Source organism: Oncorhynchus kisutch, linkage group LG15, assembly GCF_002021735.2.
Source record: "Oncorhynchus kisutch isolate 150728-3 linkage group LG15, Okis_V2, whole genome shotgun sequence".
Lineage (NCBI taxonomy): Eukaryota > Metazoa > Chordata > Actinopteri > Salmoniformes > Salmonidae > Oncorhynchus > Oncorhynchus kisutch.
This window is the reverse complement of record NC_034188.2, coordinates 16264655-16289312: the sequence shown is the minus strand read 5'-3', so window position 1 is coordinate 16289312 and position 24658 is coordinate 16264655. Positions and strand designations below refer to the sequence as shown.

The 24658-nt window shown below is 44.8% G+C and overlaps 1 protein-coding gene across 1 annotated transcript; it reads right to left on the bottom strand.

Annotated features, from left to right (window-relative positions):
• Positions 1 to 212: 212 nt before the first annotated feature.
• On the bottom strand, positions 213 to 24415 carry lonrf4 (LON peptidase N-terminal domain and ring finger 4). Its single transcript, XM_020471151.2, has 11 exons — positions 23516 to 24415; positions 15730 to 15848; positions 12858 to 12980; positions 11971 to 12304; positions 11723 to 11798; positions 11505 to 11619; positions 4172 to 4293; positions 2954 to 3112; positions 2570 to 2732; positions 1739 to 1888; positions 213 to 1567 (listed from the first exon to the last, which is right to left on the bottom strand). The coding sequence occupies exons 1-11, from the start codon at positions 23811 to 23813 to the stop codon at positions 1418 to 1420; spliced, it is 1809 nt and encodes a 602-aa protein (XP_020326740.1). The 5' UTR covers positions 23814 to 24415; the 3' UTR covers positions 213 to 1417.
• Between the last annotated feature and the right edge of the window lie 243 nt (positions 24416 to 24658).

Genomic DNA, 24658 nt, shown 5'->3' with positions numbered 1-24658 from the left:
GTAAAGTTCCTCTTTCCACCTCCATCTCGTCTCTCTTATTTAACACCTGGGGTTGCATCCCAAATAGCACCCTATTACCTATATAGTGTGCTACTTTTCACCAGAGTCCTATAGAGGCCCTGGTCAAATGTAGTGCACTATGAAGGGAATAAGGTGCAAATTTGGGATGTGGCCTGTTCAATACATCTTCATCAACACTACAGAGACAGAAGTCAGCCAATAGCAGCTTTTAATTCACATTACGATTTTCACCCAGGCCTTTGTCGGTTTCGATGTTTCATAATTGATCATTATTGCAATAGCACACTAATATTACATCCTATTCAATATTGGTAACGATGCTTCATTGCAGGAAATATATAGTAACGGAAATAGCAATTATACTATAGTGCTAGTAATAAAATAAAGAATTGATGATCCTAATTTAGTGGCCGATTGTTAGATACCAAATGGCTGCTCATTGTGTTTGTCACAATATGGGAGCTTGCCAAGGTTTTAAAGAACCACCCCCCCCCCCCCCCAAAAAAAAGACAACATGATTATTCTGAACTATCCATAACATTAACCCAAACTCTTTAATAGCATACTGTGCATTATCCAGGAAATCAGGTTGTTTTCAGCTCTGTAAGACTGAGCGATATCCCGCTATCATCTCATCTCTCCTTTAATAGCATTTCATCAAGCACTTTAGAGCCATTGGAGTCAGACTAATCAGATCATCTGATTATGACATGGATGATTACATCATGAGTGCAGGTCAGTTGCCATGACGAAAGGCAGTGTTCTTTATGCTTGGCTGATGGGGGAAACAGGAGTGAGAACAGGGACACCTAGTGGTTTCTGAGACATTAACACCAGGTTTACATCCTTTGGCATGAATAAGAACAGATTGAGTTGAACCCTCTACTGCAGGGGATCAAACTAATTTTGCCCTGGGGGCTGCATTTGGTTTTCAACGAGTTCCGGGGAGCTGCAATGAATATTGATTATTTCCTCACCGTTAAAATTTGCAAGAGAAAGTCCTCTATCCATCGTTTTGGGAATTTACGATACTCCCTGACTGTCTAGCTTTAATTTAGGCTATTATTAGCGAGCTGGACAGTCAAGACATAGTATATAGTCATTTGAAAGTATATTGAGTTAGTTTTCTCCAAAAAACAAAAACTCCTCTCTTTCACCAGCAATTCAATATGGTATTTATGTAAGTGATAAAACAATCTCTTTCTGCTTGTGTGTGTGTGTGTGTGTGTGTGTGTAATATATTATATTAGTGGATGTGTGTTTGTGTGTATTTCTGTATTGTGTATGGTTCATATTATCCGGTCTGTAGAGATTCTCCTCTGTGTAGGGTACTGGATTGGCATCAGAAACCAAGTATCACTGTATCCCTCTATCTCCTTCATACTCCTCCTCTTCTCTAGCTCTGGGAGAAGTACTCCAGAACGATGCGCAGGTGTCCCAGGCGATCTTTGAGGGAGGGCAGAGAAAGCACAGTGGTCTGGTAGGCAGGGTCCAGCTGGAGAACTGACAACAACCACCAACACCAAGCTGGACCGTTATTGGAGGCCTGAGGGAGAGAGACAGGGAGAGAAGGGACATTGAGAGACAGGGAGAAAATGAGAGACAGAGAAAACCAGGAGAGAGAGAGAGACAGGGAGAGATGATATTAGACACTAGATAAGTACTGGTCTGGGAGTGGTAGGTGATAGGCACGGTCTGTCTGTAAGTGTGTGTGTACCTGTATGTTGTCGTCCTTGTCAGGCATGGTTCCATACTGTCTGCTGATCTGTTCTCTGAGGCGTGTGTTGAGGCGTGTGTACCAGTCCTGGGCCTGCTCATACACACTGTCATGGAGGCTCTGCAACAGCTCCAACTCTGACCCCTCAGCCTAGGAACATAGGAGGATATTCTCTATGAAAAATACACACAGTACAACTGATTCTGTTCACACCTTTAAAAAAATAAACAAACTGTCTTTAGTCTTTATTTGATTCCTCTCTCTTTCACATGGACCTTGTCTATCACCTACCCTTTCCAGACCAGAACTCACTTATTGTCTAATGTTTAGTCATATATTCTCTCTCTCTCACACATGGACCTGCCTATCACCTACCCCTTCCAGACCAGAACTCACTTATTGTCTAATGTTTAGTCATATATTCTCTCTCTTTCACATGGACCTTGTCTATCACCTACCCCTTCCAGACCAGAACTCACTTATTGTCTAATGTTTAGTCATATATTCTCTCTCTCTCTGTCACATGGACCTTGTCTATCACCTACCCCTTCCAGACCAGAACTCATCTAATGTCTAATATTCCCTCTCTCTCTCCCTCCCCGATCCCTCCCTCCCATGCCCTCCTGAGATATACCCACTAGGGTGCTGAACATTGCCTTTACAAACTGTTGCTTGGAAACAGGCAAAGTACCAGTGGAACACTCACTGAAGAACTAGCTAATAAAATAGCATTTGTAAACTTCCTAAAGAGTGGTCAGTTGAACCAAAACTCTGCCTTCACAGGGGTCATCCAGGGCCAGGAGTAGGTTAGAACAACCTGTGGTAACTTACCTTGTGGTCCTCCATGTATTCTATATCAGCAGTGTGGTATCCATCTCTCTGTCCTCTCTTTAGGACCCTGAAGCGACTTCCACCCACACAGTCCACATAGGAGCGACCATCAGGCAACACCTCTAGGCTATGGATCTCCAGCATACAGCCGTAGTCTGCAAATCTGGAGGACACACACACACACAGAATCAGACACACACAGAGTTGTTGGAACCTGCTAAAAGGTTCATGTGAAAGACAATCAGATCCCCACCACAGTGTGACTCAGAACAGTGTGACTCAGAACAGTGTGACTCAGAACAGTGTGTAAAAAGGGAAACAAGAGTCAGACACACGGTTCATTTTCATACCAGTATTTTCAGATTGTATACATCCACCACCCACCCTTTTCCATGTTCGTAGCTGCACATGCCAAACTTCCTGGTGCCCGTCTCCATGCATCGTCTCATCATGAGGCGATAACGAGGCTCGAAGATGTGGAGAGGACAGGGCACGCCAGGGTACGCCACCGCACACACAAAGATAGGGATGTCCTTAGTTAGACTGTTGGATGGAGGGAGATAGACAGAGAAACAGAGAGGATGCAAAGAGACAGAGAGGCAGAGAATGCAGAGACAGACAAAGAGGATCCAGAGAGAGAGAGAGGATGCAGAGAGACAGAGACAGACAGAGAGAGAGAGAGAGAGAGAGGATGCAGAGAGACAGAATGCAGAGACAGACAGAGAGGATCCAGAGAGAGAGAGAGGATGCAGAGAGAGAGAGAGACAGAGACAGACAGAGGATCCAGAGAGAGAGAGAGGATGCAGAGAGAGAGACAGAGACAGACAGAGAGGATCCAGAGAGAGAGAGAGAGAGAGAGAGACAGAGAGCGAGAGACAGAGGGACAGAGAGGATGCAGAGAGACAGAGAGAGACAGAGAGGATGCAGAGAGAGCGAGAGACAGAGGGACAGAGCGAGACAGAGAGGATGCAGAGAGACAGAGAGATTTCACTTTTTTTATTTCACTTTTGTTTATGATCTACTTCACTTGCTTTGGCAATGTTAGCATATGTTTCCCATGTCAATAGAGCCCTTAAATTGAAATTGAATTGAGAGAGAGAAATATATCGGGGTAACAGTAGGGTTAAGAAGGAGGTGTGTATTTTGAAAAAACAAAAGTCCATGTCTCTTTTCTGTGTCGCTGTTCTCCAGCAGCTGGTGCTGTTGCTGTGTACGGTGCCTTGCCAATGATCTCACGGTCATAACGGCTTTAACTCTTTCCTGTATGAGGAGTCTGATGCCTGTTGCCACAGTTACCATTAAGGTTGCCAACTCACCCCAAGCTCATTCTGGCGATCATATGATAGTTCATCAACATTTTCACGTTTCAGTCTCTCATTTCTTTCAGGCATTAAGAAATAGTTCCAAAGCTCGTTTTACAGGTAAGGGCCAATTTTGGTAGCCTGGTTAAACCAGACTGAATGCTGCACCCACAAAGGGGAAACATAGAGAAATCAGTTTGAGTGCCAGGCTAAAGTTCTGTGAGACTCTAGAACAAACTGGGAGGATTCGACATCGACCCCCGTTTACCCCTGGTTACAGTGCGTCAGCGACAGGACTCACTTGGAGAGTTCGGCCATCTCAGTCTCGTGGACCTGCTTCCTCTCAGCCAGCTGCAGGGGGAAGAGGCGGGACATGATCTCCTGCAGCAGCACTGTGGGGTTGTACTTCCTGTTCTTAAAGTACTACACAAGGAAAGAAAAAGTGATTCAGCATTAAATGGGAATAAATGTAACAAATAAGTTTACCCAAGCTAAAGTGGGTGCGGCAAGGTAGCCTAGTGGTTAGAGCGCTGGACTAGTAACCGAAAGGTTGCAAGTTCAAATCCCCAAGCTGACAAGGTACAAAATCTGTCGTTCTGCCCCTGAACAGGCAGTTAACCCACTGTTCCTAGGCCGTCATTGAAAATAAGAATGTGTTCTGAACTGACTTGCCTAGTAAAATAAAACAAATAAAAAATGTGATCCCTCTTGGGTTATAAACATGGTAGCAACATAAAAAACAGCACAAAGCAGACCTTCCATTGTAACTATATATAATGTGTTCCTGATTGAGCCCAAAGACTATGTACATAGACAAAGTCCCTAGTTATGTAGAACATACAATGCTGTCATGACTCTCCTGTGAGAAGCCAAAGATCCGGTCACAGTGGAGGGGATTGGAATGTCTTTGTGTCTTATGAACAGTTTGCCGCCCAAAACTACAACATCAAACAATATATATACATCTGAATGTTGGGGATAATGAGAGATGGAATATGGAAAATGTATGTCTATTTTGTGATGTCATTAAAATAATCAAAAAGACGTTACAATGGAAAATTTAAGAGCTTTCACACTGTATATATCAGATGTACATCTAAATGTTGTAAACATTTTATGATTAATTTCTCTAGGGTAGGGGGCAGCATTTGGAATTTTGGATGAAAAGCATGCCCAAATTAAACTGCCTTCTACTCGGGTCCAGAAGATAGGATATGCACGTAATTAGTAGATTTGGATAGAAAACACTCTAAAGTTTCCAAAGCCTGTTAAAATAATGTCTGGGAGTATAACAGAACTGATTTGGCAGGCGAAAACCTGAGAAAAATCCATTCAGGATGTAGGATTGTTTTTTAAAGGTTTTCTATTCAATGCCATTACAGTATCCATTGACTTAGGACTCAAATTTCAGTTCCTATGCCTTCCACTAGATGTCAACAGTCTTTAGAAATTGTTTCAGGTTTGTATTCTGAAAAATGAGGGAGTAAGAGCAGTCTGAATGAGTGGACCCTGCCGTATAACAGAGCTTTTTCATTAGCGTGATCAGAGAGAGTGCCTTTCTTGTTTACCTTTTATATTGACGATATTATTGTCCGGTTGAAATATTATAGATCATTTAGGCTAAAAACAACCTGAGGATTGAATATAAACATCGTTTGACATGTTTCTATGAACTTTACAGATACAATTAGGATTTTTTTGTCTGCCTGTTTTGACTTTGTTTGAGCTTGTGGATTACTGAAGAAAACGCGAACAAAATGGGGGTTTTCGGATACAAAGAGACTTTATCGAACAAAAGGAAATTTTTTGGGCTGGTTACTGTTTGTAAGGATTTGTCTGCTGGGCTATGTTCTCAAATAATTGTAAGATACGCTTTCGCCGTAAAGCATTTTTGAAATCTGACACCGTGGTTGGATTCACAAGAAGTTCATCTTTAAACCTATGTTTAATAGTTGTATCTTTTCTGAATTTTTGTAATGAGTATTTCTGTATTTGAATTTGGCACTCTGCAATCTCACTGGATGTTGGCCAGGTGGGACATACCCTAGAGAGGTTAAATATGAAACTATTTTTGAAAAGATAGAAATGTGATTTTAGCCTTCTAAATGAGAATTGTGTTTCATGTAAACTTGTACCTAGTCAGTAGCCACGCCCAAGTGAGCTCGGAGTTCATGTCAACATGGCAGAACGCCCTCCAAGACCAGAGTGCTTAAAAGGACTCGCTAGCGAAATTTACATTAGACCAGAGAACATGAAGCTGTGGCCCACACGTTGAAATGGTTAAAACTACAAGACCAGACAGCATGGAGGGGTGGCTACACGGCTGAAAATGGTAAGACCCTCTGAAACTCTCAACGGGTGAAGGTAAAGACCAAACATTCACAGTCTGCAGCTGTGCATGTAAAGTAATCTACGACTGAAAGATTAGTGGAAGAAGTTCTGTGCGTCCATGAATCCACGTAAGTCCACCGACTCTGTTACCTTTCATCTGAACTATCTGTTGCGATCCGGCTCGAAGGACCATTGAAAGATTAGTGGAATCTGTGTGGGTAGCTGGACAGGTAGGATGACTGACAGTGAAGGTGTACAGGTGGTCACCTGTCAGGTGACAGAGGAATGGATGAGACTGAGGCTGGAATTCCTTTAACCATAAAGTGGTATATTTACTGAGTAGTCTGTGCTGCATAACAAAGGAAACAAAATAACATGTATCCGATCAAATTAATCATCACAAAGATCAAATCAAAACAATCATTCATGATTAACATAATTAGGGAATTCAACAATCCAGTTCATTAAGAAGTCAATAGTAATCATCCGTGAGTCATTTAGGCTCGTAACTATTTATCATAAATCATGAAAGAATACAAACAGTGAATGGTTATTCAATCTATAATCCTCATTAGTTTGATATCATAGTCGATCAGTTAGCAAACAATGACGTTTCTCATTTCACCCTTTCAATTGTCTTCATATGTACATGTAATTCATTTCATTACATATTAACCGTATCGATTGCATAATTGGCCTATGAGGATCCGTAGGGCCATGATCATTGACCATTCACATTACACAATATGTTTGAAGCGTGCGCTCCAAGCCGCGCTCTGCGGTAATAACTATAAACAATAACTTATGGCCCACTCTCCCGATCGCAACAGATATTTCAGATGAAAGGTAACAGAGTCGGTGGACTTACGTGGATTCATGGACGCACAGAACTTCTGGATCAGACGGAGTAAAGGAAGAGAAAGCAGCGAGATCTGGCGATGGCTATTTCCTCCTTTAATGGGGATGAGATCTGTTGGTCATTGCCACCTGACCTAATTAAAACGCCCATGGTCCAGCTAAGTAAGTGGCCATGAGTTAGAGGATTATTCCACCAACTCCATGGGCCTTTTCTACAGCCACCCTGGAAATGTGTTAAATTCCACACTCCTCAAAAAGGCTCATTGCTCCCCATCCTCTGTCATCTCAGGGAGAGGAATTAGTCGAGCAACTGGCCGGATATATGTCCGGTTCTTTACCTGGATCTCCACTGATCTAACGCGACCATCAGTCCCAGTCATGGTCTTAGTGATACGTCCCACCAGCCAGGGGGCTTGAGGCAGCTGAGGGTCCACCATCATTACTACTTGGCCAGTTTCCAGTCTGGCCATTTCTCTCCGCCATTTCCCTCTGTGCTGTAGGCTTGGTAGGTAATCCCGAATGAATCGGGCCCAGTAATGGTCAGCCAAGAGGTTGGTATCAGCATACATGGCTTGAGGAAGACATCAAGCCAAGAGCATATTCGGTGCAACCGGATCAGGGTCAGCGATGTCTGCGGAGAGATATCCCAAGGGTTTGGAGTTCAATATCCCTCCACCTCTATCAGGACAGTCCGCAAGACAGTTTCAGTAATAGTTTGGTCCCCCAGGACGTCTTGTAAGGCCGTCTTTACAGATTTGATCTCTCGCTCCCATGTTCCTCCAAAATGAGGAGCTCCTGGAGGGTTAAATTTGAACAAGATTTGTTGGTCCATCAGCTGATCCTGGAGGCTGGGTTCCATGGCTTGGAAGGCGTCCTCCAACCTGGCTTCTCCTGCCTTGAAGTTTGTGCCTCTGTCAGCCAGGATCTCATAGGGTTTCCCCCATCGGGAGATAAACCGCCGTAGGGCCATGAGGAAGGCTTCAGTATCCAAACTCTCCAGTAGGTCCAGGTGGACACACCTAGTTGTCAAACACTTGAATAGAATGCCCCAGCGCTTTTCCACTTGACGACCTAGCTTGATCGTCAAGGGGCCAAAGCAATCTACTCCGGTTGACCAGAAAGGTGGTTTGAGGAGGCGCAAGCGAGCAGAGGGTAAATCTACCATTTTGGGCACAGTGGCTCCGGCCCGCCATCTCTGACATTCTACGCAGGCGTATTGGTGCTTACGAATGGCTCCTCATCCTCCAAGTATCCAGTACTTCCGCTTCATCTCCCCATAGACCCTCTCTGACCCTGGGTGGAGAAGCCTCTCATCATAACTCTTGATGAGGAGCCTGGTAAGTGGGTGTCTGGAGTCAAGTATAATTGGGTAGATAGTGCCAGGGTCCAAAACTTCTGCTTGGCGCAGCCTCCCTCCGACTCTGAACACTCCAAGGATTTGATCATATTCTGGGGTGAGAGAGATAGCTTTCCTTAGCAACTTCCCTCCTGGCTGTCAGAGCTTTTAGCTCCTCAGGGAAGCTAACTGCTTGTGTATGATGGAGGAGTAGTGTCTCTGCCATGAGCGAGGTCACCCCATCTGAGGTCTGGTTTGTGGCGGCGATCTGATCCGGCAGTGTTTGGGATTGTGCTAGGTCAGGGAGATGCTGTAGCATTGGGCGGACTTCCTTAACTCATGAGCTTCAGTTGGTTGTGGAGGGGCCGCACGCCTGGGGGCTGTCGGCCACTCGTTCTCTGGTTGGGACAAGAATGGTGGTCCCAAGCTCCAGTGATGGGGTTGAGCAAGTTCCTGAAGGCTTTTACTACGAGTAACGTCACCAGCAGGATTGTCTATGCTATCAACATACCTCCAGTCCTGGACTTCTGTTAGGTCTTGGATTTTCGCAATGCGAGTTCCGACAAACACCTTATACCTGCAGGACTCCGACTTGAGCCAGGTCAATATAGTGGTCGAATCACTCCAGTAGATGACCCTTTGGATTGGCAAGGTGAGCTCGGCTCACAAGGTAGAGGCCAACTGGGCTCCGGAAAGGCCAGCACTGAGTTCCAGCCTGACAACTGTATTGACAACTGCTTCTTGGGTGCGACCCTGGACCTGGTCATGACAAAGGAGACATGGGTGTGGCCTACCTTACCCTCCATGCTTAGATAGGAAACCACCCCATAAGTGCTCTCCGAAGCATCACAGAACACATGCAGTTCCAGGCATGATCCCAGTTGGTCAGCACAGGGTGGTACATAACATCTTGGCATTTGGACTACAGATAGCTCCGATAACTCTGTTTCCCAACAGATCCATCGTTCCACTAGATCAGCCGGGTGGATCGGTTCATCCCAGTCCCTCTTGGTCTGCCACAGGTCCTGGACTAAGACTTTGGCCCGGGTTGTGTATGGCAGGATATACCCAGGGGGATCGTTTTGACTGGCCAGGGTCCGATAGATGTGTGCAGAGTGGGGGTTTCGGTATAGAGGGCTGAGCGGTACTTGTACCCAAGGGTATCCGGTATGCAACTCCATCTCAGTCCTAGAGTGGGCTCTTGTGGGTTAGCGCTAGACTGAGATAGCCATAGTTCACTGCTACTGGACCTGGCTTGTGGCGGGAGGTGCTGGATAACCTCCGCTCTGTTACTAGCCCACTGTCGGACCTCAAATCCCCCTTTGGACAGGAGATTCCGTACTTTATCAAGGAGTGCTTTCGCTTCAGCCGTGGATGGGACGCTCTGTAAGCAGTTATCCACATAGAAGGCATTTTCCACTGAATCCCATACCTCTGGGTCACTGTCTGGGTGCTCCCTTGCGTGTCTCAGCAGAGTGTATATGGCACAGCAAGGACTGCAGGTGGTGCCAAATGGGAGTACTTGCCATTCATATACGCTCTGCAGAGACACGCACGGGAGCACCCAGACAGTGACCCAGAGGTATGGGATTCAGTGGAAAATGCCTTCTATGTGATCAAAGATAAAAGGGAAGACAGATCCCGCTCACCACCACGTGGTACACCGGAGGTATCTATTCTAACAAAAACTCCAAGACAGAAGAAGCCTACAACTAAGAAGGACATGGTGACCTCTGGTGGACAACCAGAGACTTACATCAAACCACTTCCCATAGAACCATCGAGTTCAACAGAGAGATGACAAAGACATCTATGCGTAAATACAAACATTGCATTTCTTTTCTGAATGAGCGGTCGTTCATGTGCAAAGTATTCATATTCCGGTGAGTGTAGCTTCCAAATGTATGTACGATAAGTTGACCCTCTTTGTTGTCCCTATCCTTACCTACCCCTCACTTTCCATTGCGTAACTAAACAGTCAGGCTTTTGTTACTCCACTACGGACCTGCTTTCATTGTATTATGTATGTAATCAATAACCTATACTGTGTGTGTTTACATATTCTGTGTGAAGATTTAGTTAGTAAATAAATAATTAAGCCAATTTGTGTAACGCTGATTCATCACTTAGGTTAGGGTTCGTGCAGATATCCAATAATTATGCGATGTTAACTGTTATTGATATAAGAGATATTTGTGAATCTTTAGAGTTTAAGTCGGGAGATAGAAACTCGGGTAAACAACTTTTCCCATGGTGCCCCAAATTCCTAATGAGTTAAATGTTACATGATGAATTTAATTGAGTAATAATTAAACATAGTAGCTAATTATTCAATAAATAGCAGTCATCACATTAATGACAGTCACATCACAAGAGTGGCTTGCAAAATGATTCAGACCCCATAAATTGATTTCATTGTAATTTTTTGTCAACAATCTACACAAAATACTCTGTAATGTCAAAGTGGAAGAATAATTATATGTTTTCTACAGATTAATCGAACTGAAATAACTCAAATATTCTATTCAGCTCCCTGAATCAATACATGTTAGAAACACCTTTGGCATTAATTACAGCTGTGAGTCTTCTTGGTTAATTCTATAAGATCTTTGCACACCTGAATTGTGCAATATTTAAGAATGATTCTTTAAAAAATTCTTCAAGCTGTGTCAAGATGTTGGGGATCATGGCTAGACAGCAATTTTCAAGTCTTGCCATAGATTTTCAAGCAGATTTTCAAGTCAAAACTGTAACTTGGCCACTCAGGAACATTCCCTGTCTTCTTGGTAAGCAACTCCAGTGTAGATTTGGCCTTGTGTTTTAGGTTATTGTCCTTCTGAAAGATGAATTCCTCTCCCAGTCTCTGGTGTAAAGCAGACTGAAGCAGGTTTTCCTCTAGGATTTTGCCTGTGCTTAGCTCCATCCATCCGGTTTCTTTTTATCCTGAAAATCTAATCCCACTTTGCAACACAATAAAATGTGAATAATTTTGTAACACAATGAAATGTGAATAATTTTGCACGACATTGTAGTTACGTAGACTACTTATGTAGACACAAGTTACATAGACCACTGTTACCTAGACCACAGTTAGGTAGGCCGTAGTTACCTCCTGTAGTGGCTGTTTGCAGAGGGGGCAGCGGAGGTTGTGGTCGAGGCTTCTCTCGAGGCAGGTCCTACAGAAGGTGTGTCCACAGGGAGTGGTCACTGGCTCATAGAACAGCCTGTAGAGGAACAGCACTAAGATCAGAGTACAGCACAAGTTTCTCAACAATAACACAGTACCACAATACTCCACAGGATGTACCATCTATGGAAACTACTAACCTGATACAGAGGGGACATTCAAAGTCAGACACAGTGAGGACACTCAGAGAGTCTCTTCTGTCCAGGCTGCAGCCTCCTAAGGGAGACAACATAGAACCATTATCAACCATCAACATGTGTCTATTCTCTCTTCCAGTGTGTGTGTGTGTGTGTGTCTGTGTGTGTGTGTGTGTGTGTCTGTGTGTGTGTGTGTGTGTGTGTGTGTGTATGCGTGTGTGTGTGTGTATGCGTGTGTGTGTTCTATGTACCCCTGCTGTGCCTCTCCTCCTTCCTCATCATCATCTCCTCATCATCCTCGGCTGTAGGGAGGAAGGACACGGCCTGACAGAGACTGAGACAGCACTCAGTACTGGTCCCATGTTTCACCTTTGACCCGTTCTCAGAGTCTCCTCTCCTGTCCCCGTCGACCCCCTCCTCCTGAGGGAATCGGAGGCTTTCGGCGTGGCTGTGTGTGTGGCTTTGTGTGGGTCCAGTGGGGAAGAGGCTTGTGATGGGGGGGCAGGGGTCTCTGAGGTACTCCGACACCACCTGGAGGATCTGGGGCACCTCCTCTGGAACTGACATGCCTTCCGCCTCCAGGATCTGACCAGGGGAAACAGACACACAAATCAATCAATAAATCCATCCATTATAATGGACCTTTACATTTTCAATTAACTGCCCTTTTTCTGGCCCACAAATGGCTTTTGACAAACAAATCAGTCTGGGAAAAATGTGCTGCCCTCTGCTGAATTTTACATTCCCAAAGTGGCCCTAGAGCTGAAATGATTGCCCACCCCTGCTGTACTTAGTATACAGTACGTGTTTAGGTTGTCTAACATTGTTCCAAAGCATTCCATTCTTTTAAAAAATTCTAGAAGCAGCAAATACCACCCATTTCTAGAACCTGACCCCATACAGTCATTCAGCCAGGCAGTCACTGACACACTCAGCTAGTGAGATTGAATGAGCCAGTCTGTAGTAAAGAGTCAGTAAATGAGCCAGTCAGTGGTAAACAGTCAGTAAATGAGCCAGTCTGTAGTAAACAGTCAGTAAATGAACCAGTCGGTAGTAAACAGTCAGTAAATTTGTCAGTCGGTAGTAAACAGTCAGTAAATGAGCCAGTCAGTAAATGAGCCAGTCAGTGTTGACTGACCTTTTTAATCTGGCTCTTGGCAGGAGTGAAGTCAGCCTGTAGTTTGAGACAGCGGTGAAACTGGATCAGGGCTTCAGACTGACGACCCATCTCCAGTAACACATTACCTTTACGAAATAAACCCTGGGGAGAACAGACAAGATAATGGATAATGGATGAGAGAGAGAGAGAGAGAGATAGAGGTAGAGAGAGAAGGAGAGCGAGATATAGAGAGGAATGGAAAATGGGAGAGAGAGAGGAACTGTGTGATCCTATGTGTGTTCAGGTTTTGTTTGCAGAACTCCCTAAGCTCTCTCTGGCACAGAGGGATGAAATGGTTGCCCCATGAACTGGCAAAGGCATAACCTAGATGTCCCCCGGCTGTGCCCCGGGGGTCGATGCACTCCCAGTGGAGTTTTATAAAAACTCCTGAGGAATAATTGGACTGGACTTCTTTTGCGTGTTGCGTGAGTGCGTGGGGGTAGGAGAGTTGCCGATGAGCTGCCATCGGGCGGCTCTGACTCTCCTGCCCAAAAACGGGGACTTGTGTGAACTTAAGAACTGGAGGCCTGTGGCATTGCTCTGTGCGAACTTCAATATAGTTGCTGAGGTCCTCGCTAACAGACTGAAGTTCCATCTGAACTCTATAGTACACAAGGACCAGACATATTGTGTACTGGGATGCTCAATCACGGACAACTTGTTCTTATTAATCAGGGACATGTTGGACTTGTCGAGAGTTTCTAATGTGAACTTTGGACTGTTCTCTCTAAAGAAAGCTTTTGATAGAGTGGGCCATGAGTATCTGTTCAAAGTGATGTCTTTGTTTGGGTTTGAGGAAAGGTTTTTGGCTTGTGTGAAGATTTATGTATGTATGCTGGGGCGTCATGTATGGTCAAGGAGGGAGGGGGGCTCAGTAGGACAGTCTGGGTGAGACGGGGCATTAGACAAGGATGCCCTCTATCAGGGGGAGTTATATACACTAACCTGTGAATCTTTCTGTGCCTCATACGCAGGAGACTGCAGGGAGTGTGTGAGACAGGCATGGGTGTGTTGACAGGCATTGCAGTGTCGGAAAATACAGATGACATTTCTGTGATGGTCAGGGATGGGCAAGATATGCAGGCACTAGAGACGAGTCTGAAGGTGTACGAGGGAGCTTCGTCAACTAAGGTGAGCTGGGGCAAGAGCAACGCTCTGTTATATGGGGCATGGAGGGATAGGGCCCCCCCACTGCTTCTATGGGGTTTACAGTAGAGTTGTGAAGGGCTTAAAATGTTGGGGGTGTACCTGGGCTTGGAGAGGTGGGTCAGGAAGAACTGGGAGGGGCTTTCACAGGTAGTGGTGTCAAGACTGGCCAGGTGGTGGTTCCTGTCCCAAGTGTCATATAGAGGGAGGGTGCTGATAATCAACAACCTGCTGGCATCTTTCCTGTGGCATAAACTGTCTGTCCTCAACCCCCCGCTGGTCTGCTCACAGATCTGCACCCCAAACTGGTGGATTTCTTCTGGTCGTGTCATCACTGGCTGAGGGCAGCAGTGTTGTACATGTCCGTCCAAGAAAGAGGACAGGGCCTGGTCGAACTGGAGAGCAGGGTGGCTGCATTCCGACTAAAGGCGGCGTAGATACTACTGTACCATACTGATGTCGGCTGGAGGGAACCAGCATGCACGCTGCTGAGGAGGGCTGGTGGATTAGGGTTGGACCGGTAGGTGTTCCTCGTGAGGCTGGAGGCTGAGGAGAGCTGGTGGATTAGGGTTGGACCGGTAGCTGTTCCTCATGAGGCTGGAGGCTGAGGAGAGCTGGTGGATTAGGGTTGGACCGGTAGCTGTTCCTCATGAGGCTGGAGGGAACCAACACGTGAGCTGCTGAGGGGAGCTGGTGGATTAGGGTTGGACCGGTAGCTGTTCCTCATGAGACTGGAGGCTGAGCACAGCAGGTCTCTCTGATTTTTACTCTGCAGTGCTGAGGGCCTGGCAGCTGCTATGGCCCACATTAGAAGTGTGGAGCCTGGGCTGTGGGAGAAGCTTATCATCCACAATCCAGCCATCCTTTTGAGATTGGTTCAGTCGGCCACCCTGCAAAAGCGACTGATGGCAACGTGTTTACTAAGCCTGGGAGACCGGCAGCTATGTGGGGAGGAGAGGTGGAAAACCATGGAAGTCCTGGCACAACAAACAGGACTAACATCTCTTAGGCTGCTGGAGAGATTCCTGGAGGAGGTCCAGGAGACACTGACTGAGTCGGGAAAAGGGGGAAGGGTGACCAATGTTTCTGCCACTGCAGGTGACAGCAGAGACTGGGGACTGGCAAGGGGGTATTGAGGACTTATTAGACTTTAACACTCCTGGCCTGGGGGAGTTTGAGGGGGTGGGATATGAAGCATGTTAGAATGTCTGTGTGAGAGGTTGGGGTGGAGTTTACTGTTGGGATGTTTATAATGGGGTACAGGTATTCAAATAAGGAAAAGGCCAAATGTGTGTTGTTGAATTTTCAGTTTGCTCAGGCAAAGTTGGCTATTTGGCTAACAAGGAGGAACAGGGTCAAAGGTGGGGGGATAACAGACCCTTTTCTATTGGCATGGTCTCTGCGTGCCTTAAGATGGAATTTGAGTTCTTATAAAATTATTAAAAGTGTGGAGATATTTAAGGAAATATGGTGTGTCGAGGAGGCCGTCTCTGTGGCTGAGGAAGATGGGTTGGATATACGGTTGTAGAAGTGGTGAGGTTTTGGTTATTGTGATGTGTGATGTTGTTTTGTATCGTGTGTTAGAGGGCAAGATAAGTATGCAGCACAGGGGATATTTGTTTTTTAAAAGGGGGTGTGGGGGTGGTGAGGTCTCCCCCTCTCTCTCCCCCTCCTTCCCTCCAGTTGTTTGGGGCGTGTTTCTTACCTCTGTCCACTTGGGGCGAACGCAGCAAAGGTCTTCAAGGTCCCTCAGGGCATCAGAGAACAGTCCCAGTCCCATACTGGCCTCTGCTCTCCACACCTTCAGACTCACATCACCAGGGGCTGGGGGAGGGAGCATAGTGCATAACAGTGATCATTATCAGTCATAGCTTCCCAGTCAGAATTGGGTTAGTTCGATTTGCCCTATCAGGAATATTAGACAATCTCCCAAAAACCTGAAGTTACAATATGAGCTACAAGTTGCACAATCATCTGACCTCACACCCTCACCTTCCCTCCTCCCCCAATACCAGGGTTCTTTGGGTGTAGCATGCTACCTGCTAGCTTTACAGCAAAGCCTGCAGAGTATTAATATAATGTGTGTATCAAAACAATGGAGTGAAACCCAACCTGTTATGCATAGTCCTGTGTGGTGCATAGAAACTGTTATTTATGCAACGTGTTTGGTGCACTGACACCCTCAGTATGACAACACAGTCAGAAAAGCAGTTAGCAAACTACTGGTGGGTAGAGGAGAAACATCCAGTCAGAAAAGCAGTTAGCAAACTACTGGTGGGTAGAGGAGAAACATCCAGTCAGAAAAGCAGTTAGCAAACTACTGGTGGGTAGAGGAGAAACATCCAGTCAGAAAAGCAGTTAGCAAACTACTGGTGGGTAGAGGAGAAACATCCAGTCAGAAAAGCAGTTAGCAAACTACTGGTGGGTAGAGGAGAAACATCCAGTCAGAAAAGCAGTTAGCAAACTACTGGTGGGTAGAGGAGAAACATCCAGTCAGAAAAGCAGTTAGCAAACTACTGGTGGGTAGAGGAGAAACATCCAGTCAGAATCATCAGACTTTCTCTTGTAGGAAGTTGTTTCATTCTCTGTGTAATGACAGATCATTAGTATGGAGGTTAGGCATTCGTTATGAAAGTTAACTTCCACACATATAAACACAATTACCTCTGCACACATAAACACAATTACCTCTGCACACATAAACACAATTACCTCTGCATGTTTATTGTATGTTGTTAGACATCACCTCAAATCTAATCTCAGCACCCAGAAACAAATCAGCTACTGGGTAAGGCTGTCATGACAGTCACGACTCAAACAGAGACAATCAGCTACTGGGTAAGGATGTCATGACAGTCACAACTCAAACAGAGACAATCAGCTACTGGGTAAGGATGTCATGACAGTCACGACTCAAACAGAGACAATCAGCTACTGGGTAAGGCTGTCATGACAGTCATGACTTAAACAGAGAGAACATCAGCAGTGACAAAAATACAAGACAAGGAAACTGAATATCACCTTACACTCCTCAGCTCAACAACTCAAAAGTAACCCAGATCACTTCCCTAAACACTGCTGTGCTTCTCTGGGGGAGTGGAACTATGTGTGAGGACTACTAGCATTACTGACCATCCATAGCAAAGAGTAACAGTAAGGAAGAGTCAATAACACTACAATACTTATAACACAGACAGACTAAGTGTACCCCATTTACAACAGATTACAGTGTTATGCAAGGCTGGCTATGTGGGTCCGGGGGGGGGGGGGGGGGGGGAGAGAAAACTATTAAAGACTACCAGAACCCACTAGATTCCCCAATTACATTGAATGAACTACAGGACAAAATAGAAACTCTAATCCAAAAAGGCCTGCTGTGTTGATGGTATCCTATATGAAATATACAGACCACAAATTCCAATTGGCTATACTAAAACTCTTTAACATCATCCTCAGCTCTGGCATATTCCTCAATATTTGGAACCAAGGACTGATCACCCCATTCCACAAAATTGGTTACAAATTGGACCCCAATAACTACCGTGGGATATGCGTCAATAGCAATCTTGGGAAAATCCACTGCATTATCATTAACAGCAGACTCGTACATTTCCTCAGTGAAATCAATGTTCTGAGCAAATGTTAAATTGGCGTTTTACTAAATTACCATACAACAGACCACGTATTCACCCTGCACACCCAAATTGACAAACAAACAAACCTAAACAAAGACAAAGTCTTTATTGATTTCAAAAAAGCTTTTGACTCAATTTGGCATGAGGGTCTGCTTTACAAATTGATGGAAAGCGGTGTTGGGGGATAAACATATGACATTATAAAATCCATGTACACAAACAACAAGAGTGCAGTTAAAATGGGAAAAAACACACATTTCTTTCCACAGGGCCGTTGGGTGATACAGGGATGCAGCTTGAGCAATACCCGTTTTTTGTGTGTTTTTTTGTTGAATTTTACCCCTTTTTCGTGGTATCCAATTGTTAGTAGCTACTATCTTGTCTCATCGCTACAACTCCCGTACGCGCTCGGGAGAGACGAAGGTTGAAAGTAATGCGTCCTCCGATACGCAACCCAACCAAGCCGCACTGCTTCTTAACACAGCGCACATCCAACCCGGAAGCCAGCCGCACCAATGTGTCGGAGGAAACACTGTGCACCTGGCAACCTTGGATAGTGCGCACTGCGCCCGGCCCGCCACAGGGGTCGCTGGTGTGCGATGAGACAAGGATATCCCTACCGGCCAAACCCTCCCTAACCCGGATGACGCTAGGCCAATTGTGCGTTGCCCCACGGACCACCCGGTCGCGGCCGGTTACGACAGAGCCTGGGCGCGAACCCAGAGTCTCTGGAGGCACAGCTGGCGCTGTAGTACAGCACCCTTAAAATACCCTCTTTTACATAATACAGAACCAGTCAAAAGTTTGGACACACCTACTCATTCCCAGGTTTTTCTTAATGTTCACTATTTTCTACATTGTAGCAGAACAGTGAAGACATCAAAACTATGAAATAACACATATGGAATCATGTAGTAACCAAAAAAGTATTAAACAAATCAAAATACATTTCATATTTTAGATTCTTCAAAGTAGCCACCCTTTGCCTTGATGACACCTTTGCACACTCTTGGCATTCTCTCAACCAGCTTCATGAAGAATGCTTTTCCAACAGTCTTGAAGGAGTTCCCACATATGCTGAGCACTTGTTGGCTGCTTTTCCTTCACTCTGTGATCCAACTCATCCCAAACCATCTCAATTTGGTTGAGGTCGGGTGATTGTGGAGGCCAGGTCATCTGCTGCAGCAATCCATCACTCTCCTCCTTGGTCTAATAGCTCTTACACAGCCTGGAGGTGTGTTGGGTCATTGTCCTGTTGAAAAACTAATTATAGTCCCACTAAGCCCAAACCAGATGGGATGCCGTATCGCTGCAGAATGCTGTTGTAGCCATGCTGGTTAAGTCTGCCTTGAATTCTAAATAAATCACTGACAGTGTCACCAGCAAAGCACCCCCGCACCATCACACCTCCTGCTCCACGCTTCACAGTGGGAACCGCACATGCAGAGATCATCCGTTTACCTACTCTGCATCTCACAAAGACATGGCGGTTAGAACCAAAAATCTCAAATTTGGACTCATCAGAACAAAGGACAGATTTCCACTGGTCTAATGTCTATTGTTCGTATTTCTAGGCACAAGCAAGTCACTTCTTATTATTATTGGTGTCCTCTAGAAGTGGTTTCTTTGCAGCAACTAAACCATGAAGGCCTGATTCACGCAGTCTCCTCTGAACAGTTGCTGTCGAGATGTGTCTGTTACTTGAACTCTGAGGTACAGTTAACTCCAATGAATGTATCCTCTTCAGCAGAGGTCACTCTGGGCCATCCTTTCCAGTGGCGGTCCTCATGAGAGCCAGTTTCATCATAGCGCTTGATGGTTTTTGCGACTGCACATGAAGAAACCTTAAAATTTCTTGAAATGTTCCGCATTGACTGAACTTTATGTCTTAAAGTAATGATGGACTGTCGTTTCCCTTTCCTTATTTGAGCTGTTGCAATAATATGGACTTGGTCTTTTACCAAATAGGGCGATCTTCTGTAAACCACCCCTACCTTGTCACAACACAACTGATTGGCTCAAACTCATTAAGAAGGAAAGAAATTCCACAAATTAACTTTTACCAAGGCACACCTGTTCATTGAAATGCATTCCAGGTGACAACCATTTTGACAGAATGCCAAGAGTGTGCAGAGCTGTCATCAAGGCAATGGGTGGCTACTTTAAAGAATCTTAAATATTTAACACCTTTTTGGTTACTACATGATTCCATGTGTTATTTCACACAATGTAGAATATAGTAAAAATAAAGAAAAGCCCTAGAATGAGTATGTGTCTAAACTTTGGACTGGTACTGTATATCAACATATTGGAGAGTGCTCAAGAACAGTCTGCAGCACCCGGCCTCAGCCTACTAGAATCTGAAGTCCAATGTCTACTGTTTGCTGATGATCTGGTGTTTCTGTCCCCAACCAAGGAGGGCCAACAGCAGCACCAAGATCTTCTGCACAGATTCTGTTAAACCTCGGCCCTGACAGTAAATCTCAGTAAGACAAAAATAATGGTGTTCCAAAAAAGGTTCAGTTGCCAGGACCACAAATACAAATTCCATCTCGACACCGGTGCCCTAAAGCACACAAAACACTTGGCCTAAACATCAGCACCACAGGTAACTTCCACAAAGTTGTGAACGATCTGAGAGAAAAGGCAAGAAGGCCCTTCTATGCCATCAAAAGGAACATAAAATTTGACATTCCAATGCGGATCTGGCTAAAAATAGTTCAATCAGTTATAGAACCCATTGCCCTTTATGATTGTGTGGTCTGGGATCTGCTCACCAACCAAGAATTCACAAAATGGGAAAAACACCAAATTTGAGACTGCATGCAGAATTCTGCAAAAATATCCTCTGTGTACAACATAAAACACCAAATTATGCATGCAGAGCAGAACTAGGCTGATACACGCTAATTATCAAAATCCAGAAAAGAGTTGTTAAATTCTACAACCACCTAAAAGGAAGCGATTCCCAAACCTTCCATAACAAAGCAATCACATACAGAGAGATGATCCTGGAGAAGAGTCCCCTAAGCAAGCTGGTACTGGGGCTCTGTTCACAAACACACCCTACAGAGAGATGAACCTGGAGAAGAGTCCCCTAAACAAGCTGGTCCTGGGGCTCTGTTCACAAACGCAAACACACCCTACAGAGAGATGATCCTGGAGAAGAGTCCCCTAAGCAAGCTGGTACTGGGGCTCTGTTCACAAACACAAACAGACCCTACAGAGAGATGATCCTGGAGAAGAGTCCCCTAAGCAAGCTGGTACTGGGGCTCTGTTCACAAACACAAACAGACCCTACAGAGAGATGATCCTGGAGAAGAGTCCCCTAAGCAAGCTGGTACTGGGGCTCTGTTCACAAACACAAACAGACCCAACAGAGAGATGATCCTGGAGAAGAGTCCCCTAAGTAAGCTGGTACTGGGCTGTTCACAAACACAAACAGATCCCACAGAGCCTCAGGACTTCAACACTATTAGACCCAACCAAAATATGATAACTATTTCACAAAATGGAAAGAATCCACAAAAAACTGAAAAATTAGAATGCTAGCTAATAAAGTAAGTACACAGTGGCAGAATACCTGACCAATGTGACAGACCCAACATTAAGAAAATCCTTGACATTGTACAGACTCACTGAGCATGACCTTGCTATTGAAAGAGGCCACTGATGAAGGCCTGAGGCTGAAACATATTTGTTTTGTTTGATAAACTCCCATATCTGCAGTGGTGAAAAAAGTACCCAATTGTCAAACTCCTGAAGGTACCACGTTCATCTGTACAAACAATAGTACACAAGTATAAACACCATGGGACCACGCAGCCGTCATACCGCTCAGGAAGGAGACGTGTTCTGTCTCCTAGAGATGAATGTACTTTGGAGCGAAAAGTGCAAATCAATCCCAGAACAACAGCAAAGGACCTTGTAAAGATGCTGGAGGAAACAGGTACAAAAGTATCTATATCCACAGTAAAATGAGTACTATATTGACATAACCTGAAAGGCCGCTCAGCAAAGAAGAAGCCACTGCTCCAAAACTGCCATAAAAAAGCCAGACTACGGTTTGCAACTGCACATGGGGACAAAGATCATACTTTTTGGAGAAATGTACTCTGGTCTGATGAAACTGTTTGGCCATAATGACCATTGTTAGGTTTGGAGGAAAAGGGGGAGGCTTGCAAGCCGAAGAACACCTTCCCAAAGGTGAAGCACGTCGGTGGCAGCATAATATTGTGGGGGTGCTTTTCTGCATGAGGGACTGGTGCACTTCACAAAATAGATGGCATCATGAGGAAGGACAATTATGTGGATATATTGAAGCAACATCCAGACATCAGTTAAAGTTCAAGTTTGGTCGCAAATGGGTCTTCCAAATGGACAATGACCCCAAGCATACTTCCAAAGTTGTGGCAAAATGACTTAAGGATAACAAAGTCAAGGTATTGGAGTGGCCACCACAAAGCTCTGACCTCAATCCCATAGAACATTTGTGGGCAGAACTGAAAAAGCATGTATGGGGCGAGCAATGATGGGGCGGCAGGGTAGCCTAGTGGTTAGAGCGTTGGACTAGTAACCGGAAGGTTGCAAGTTCAAACCCCCGAGCTGACAAGGTACGAATCTGTCGTTCTGCCCCTGAACAGGCAGTTGACCCACTGTTCCTAGGCCGTCATTGAAAATAAGAATTTGTTCTTAACTGACTTGCCTAGTTAAATAAAGTTAAAATTTTAAATTAAATTCAAATAAATAAAGGAGGCCTACAAACCTGACTCAGTTACACCAGCTCTGTCAGGAGGAAATGGGCCATAATTCACCCAACTTATTGTGGGAAGCTTGTGGAAGGCTACCTGAAACGTTTGACCAAACTAAACAATTTAAAGGCAATGCTACCAAACCCTCAATTAGTATATGTAAACTTCTGACCCACTGGGAATGTGATGAAATAAATAAAAGCTTAAATAAATAATTCTGTCTACTATTATTCTTTCACATTCTTAAAATAAAGTGGTGATCCTAACTGATCTAAAACAGGGAATTTTTACAAGGATTAAATGTCAGGAATTGTGAAAAACTGAGTTTAAATGCATTTGGCTAAGGTGTTGTAAACTTCAAACTCCAACTGTATAAGCCATACACAAACACATTATATGTTGCCTATGAACATGTGTAGAATAGATGAGAGGCAAAGTACATGGGCCAAAATAATTAGAACTGCATTTTATCACAGGCTTATAACGAGAACTGAATTAACAGAATATAACTGCATTCAATAAAGCCGATTCTTACAACTGTGATATCTGGTTAGAGTTTTATAAATGTGGTTATACATGTTATACATGTTGGACCACTGTGACTGCCTCCCAACACGTGACTCTTATCTGACCAGGCTACTGGCTACAACAGGAGTGCATGCCAGGTCACTAAACCAATACATATAGAATTTTATTTAACCTGTATTTAACCAGGAAAAGCCCGTTGAGGTTAGAAGCCTCTTTTGCGAGGGGAGCCTGATTCTGTAGGTAATTTTGCACTGAAGACAAATAAAGACAATTAAAGCAATTTCATCTGAGTACATTAATATATCGGAATGAACTTCAGGTGTGTGTGTGTTTTTATTAGACAGCATGATCATTTTACATCCTACGTCTTGGCTGGAGTTTCTTTGGGCAAACATCTGTGTGACGTAAATGTACGTAATCAGGGTGGTGTGGGGCTTTTATAAGTGGCTGGATTCCACTTTACACAACGTATACACATGTCATCGTAGGCCTGTACTGCAGCCTCGTCGAGGGTTGCGTAAGGAAATGTCATCCCCAAACATACTCAAGTTCACACATTATTTTTTTTGAAACCTACCTAGTCGTATCCCTTCATCCGCGATGCGTAAAGCTTCTGTGAACTCGCTGGTTTTGAGTTTCTCCAGAATATGGCATTTCATCCTCGTTTCTTCTGGGCAGCACTTCTCAATGACACTGAATATCAGGATGGTGTTCTTGATATTTTTGGCGTCTCTCTGTTTAAATCTTTCCTTGCAGGCTGGGCACCTGGATGGCAAGTAGTTCCCCAGGCAGCTCCGGCAGAACGAGTGACCACAGGACATGGTGGCCGGTTCACACATGAGGAACAGGCAGATTGGGCACTCAAGTAGATCCATGGTGGCACCGTGGCGGGGTTGTGTCACCCCAGCTGGTCCGTGCCTTTCTCTCTCAGGTTATACGATTATCGACGCGGACGCTTCCCAGTCAGTCACATGCGACATGGTTTCAGTGGGTTAAGTAACGTGCGCTGCTTATGGTTAAGTAACGTGATCTTCTTATTAGTCCCAATCTATCCTTCCTGTCTTTCTAATCACCATCTAAACAACGACAGACACCCCTCTCCGATTCACATGAACTGACTCCTGGCCTCTTTCTGATCCTGTAAACAAAGGCTCTCTGAACCCAAGATTCAACCATAAAGCCCTTATAGTGTAATTCCAACAGACAAAACCCTTCCGATTCATTCACAAGCGTTTTCCATCGTCAAACATAAAGTAATGTCTTCCCTTTCCTGGAAACATGATGAATATAAAGTCCGATCGCTTCTAGTCTGGTTGTCTTCAACTCTGAACTCCAACACTAGACCAATTTTGGGTCAGAATTTTAACAACGATTCCTCGAATGTTTCGGCCTCGGGCTCTACTGTAAAAACACAGCTGGGAGATGTCAGTTTATCACCCTGTTACGCATTGTACTGATGAAGCTCGACAAAGCCCAAGCCATACAGTGTAACACCATTACCTTACATAAATAAAGATCACGTGACGGGAAATCTGGGCATGCTATTGGTCGAAAGACCGGCGTCCCACCCTGTTGTGAAACTGATTTATGCGGAGTTTCATAACATGCGTTTTCTCCGACTGGAGAATAACCCGGAGGACCCGACAGACAGTGACAGTAGTGCGTGAATTGGACCATTTTAAACATTCAAAATGTAACGACTACTTTTTGGTGTCAGGGA

What these genes read in the sequence shown, in the direction of transcription:
- lonrf4 (XM_020471151.2), bottom strand. Translation starts at nt 23,813, where the DNA reads ATGGATCTACTTGAGTGCCCAATCTGCCTGTTCCTCATGTGTGAACCG. An exon ending in GAATGTCCCCTCTGTATCAG is followed by an intron (nt 11,620 to 11,722) that starts GTTAGTAGTTTC and finishes GTTCCTCTACAG; the next exon opens with GCTGTTCTATGAGCCAGTGA. An exon ending in AATACATGGAGGACCACAAG is followed by an intron (nt 1,889 to 2,569) that starts GTAAGTTACCAC and finishes CTATGTTCCTAG; the next exon opens with GCTGAGGGGTCAGAGTTGGA.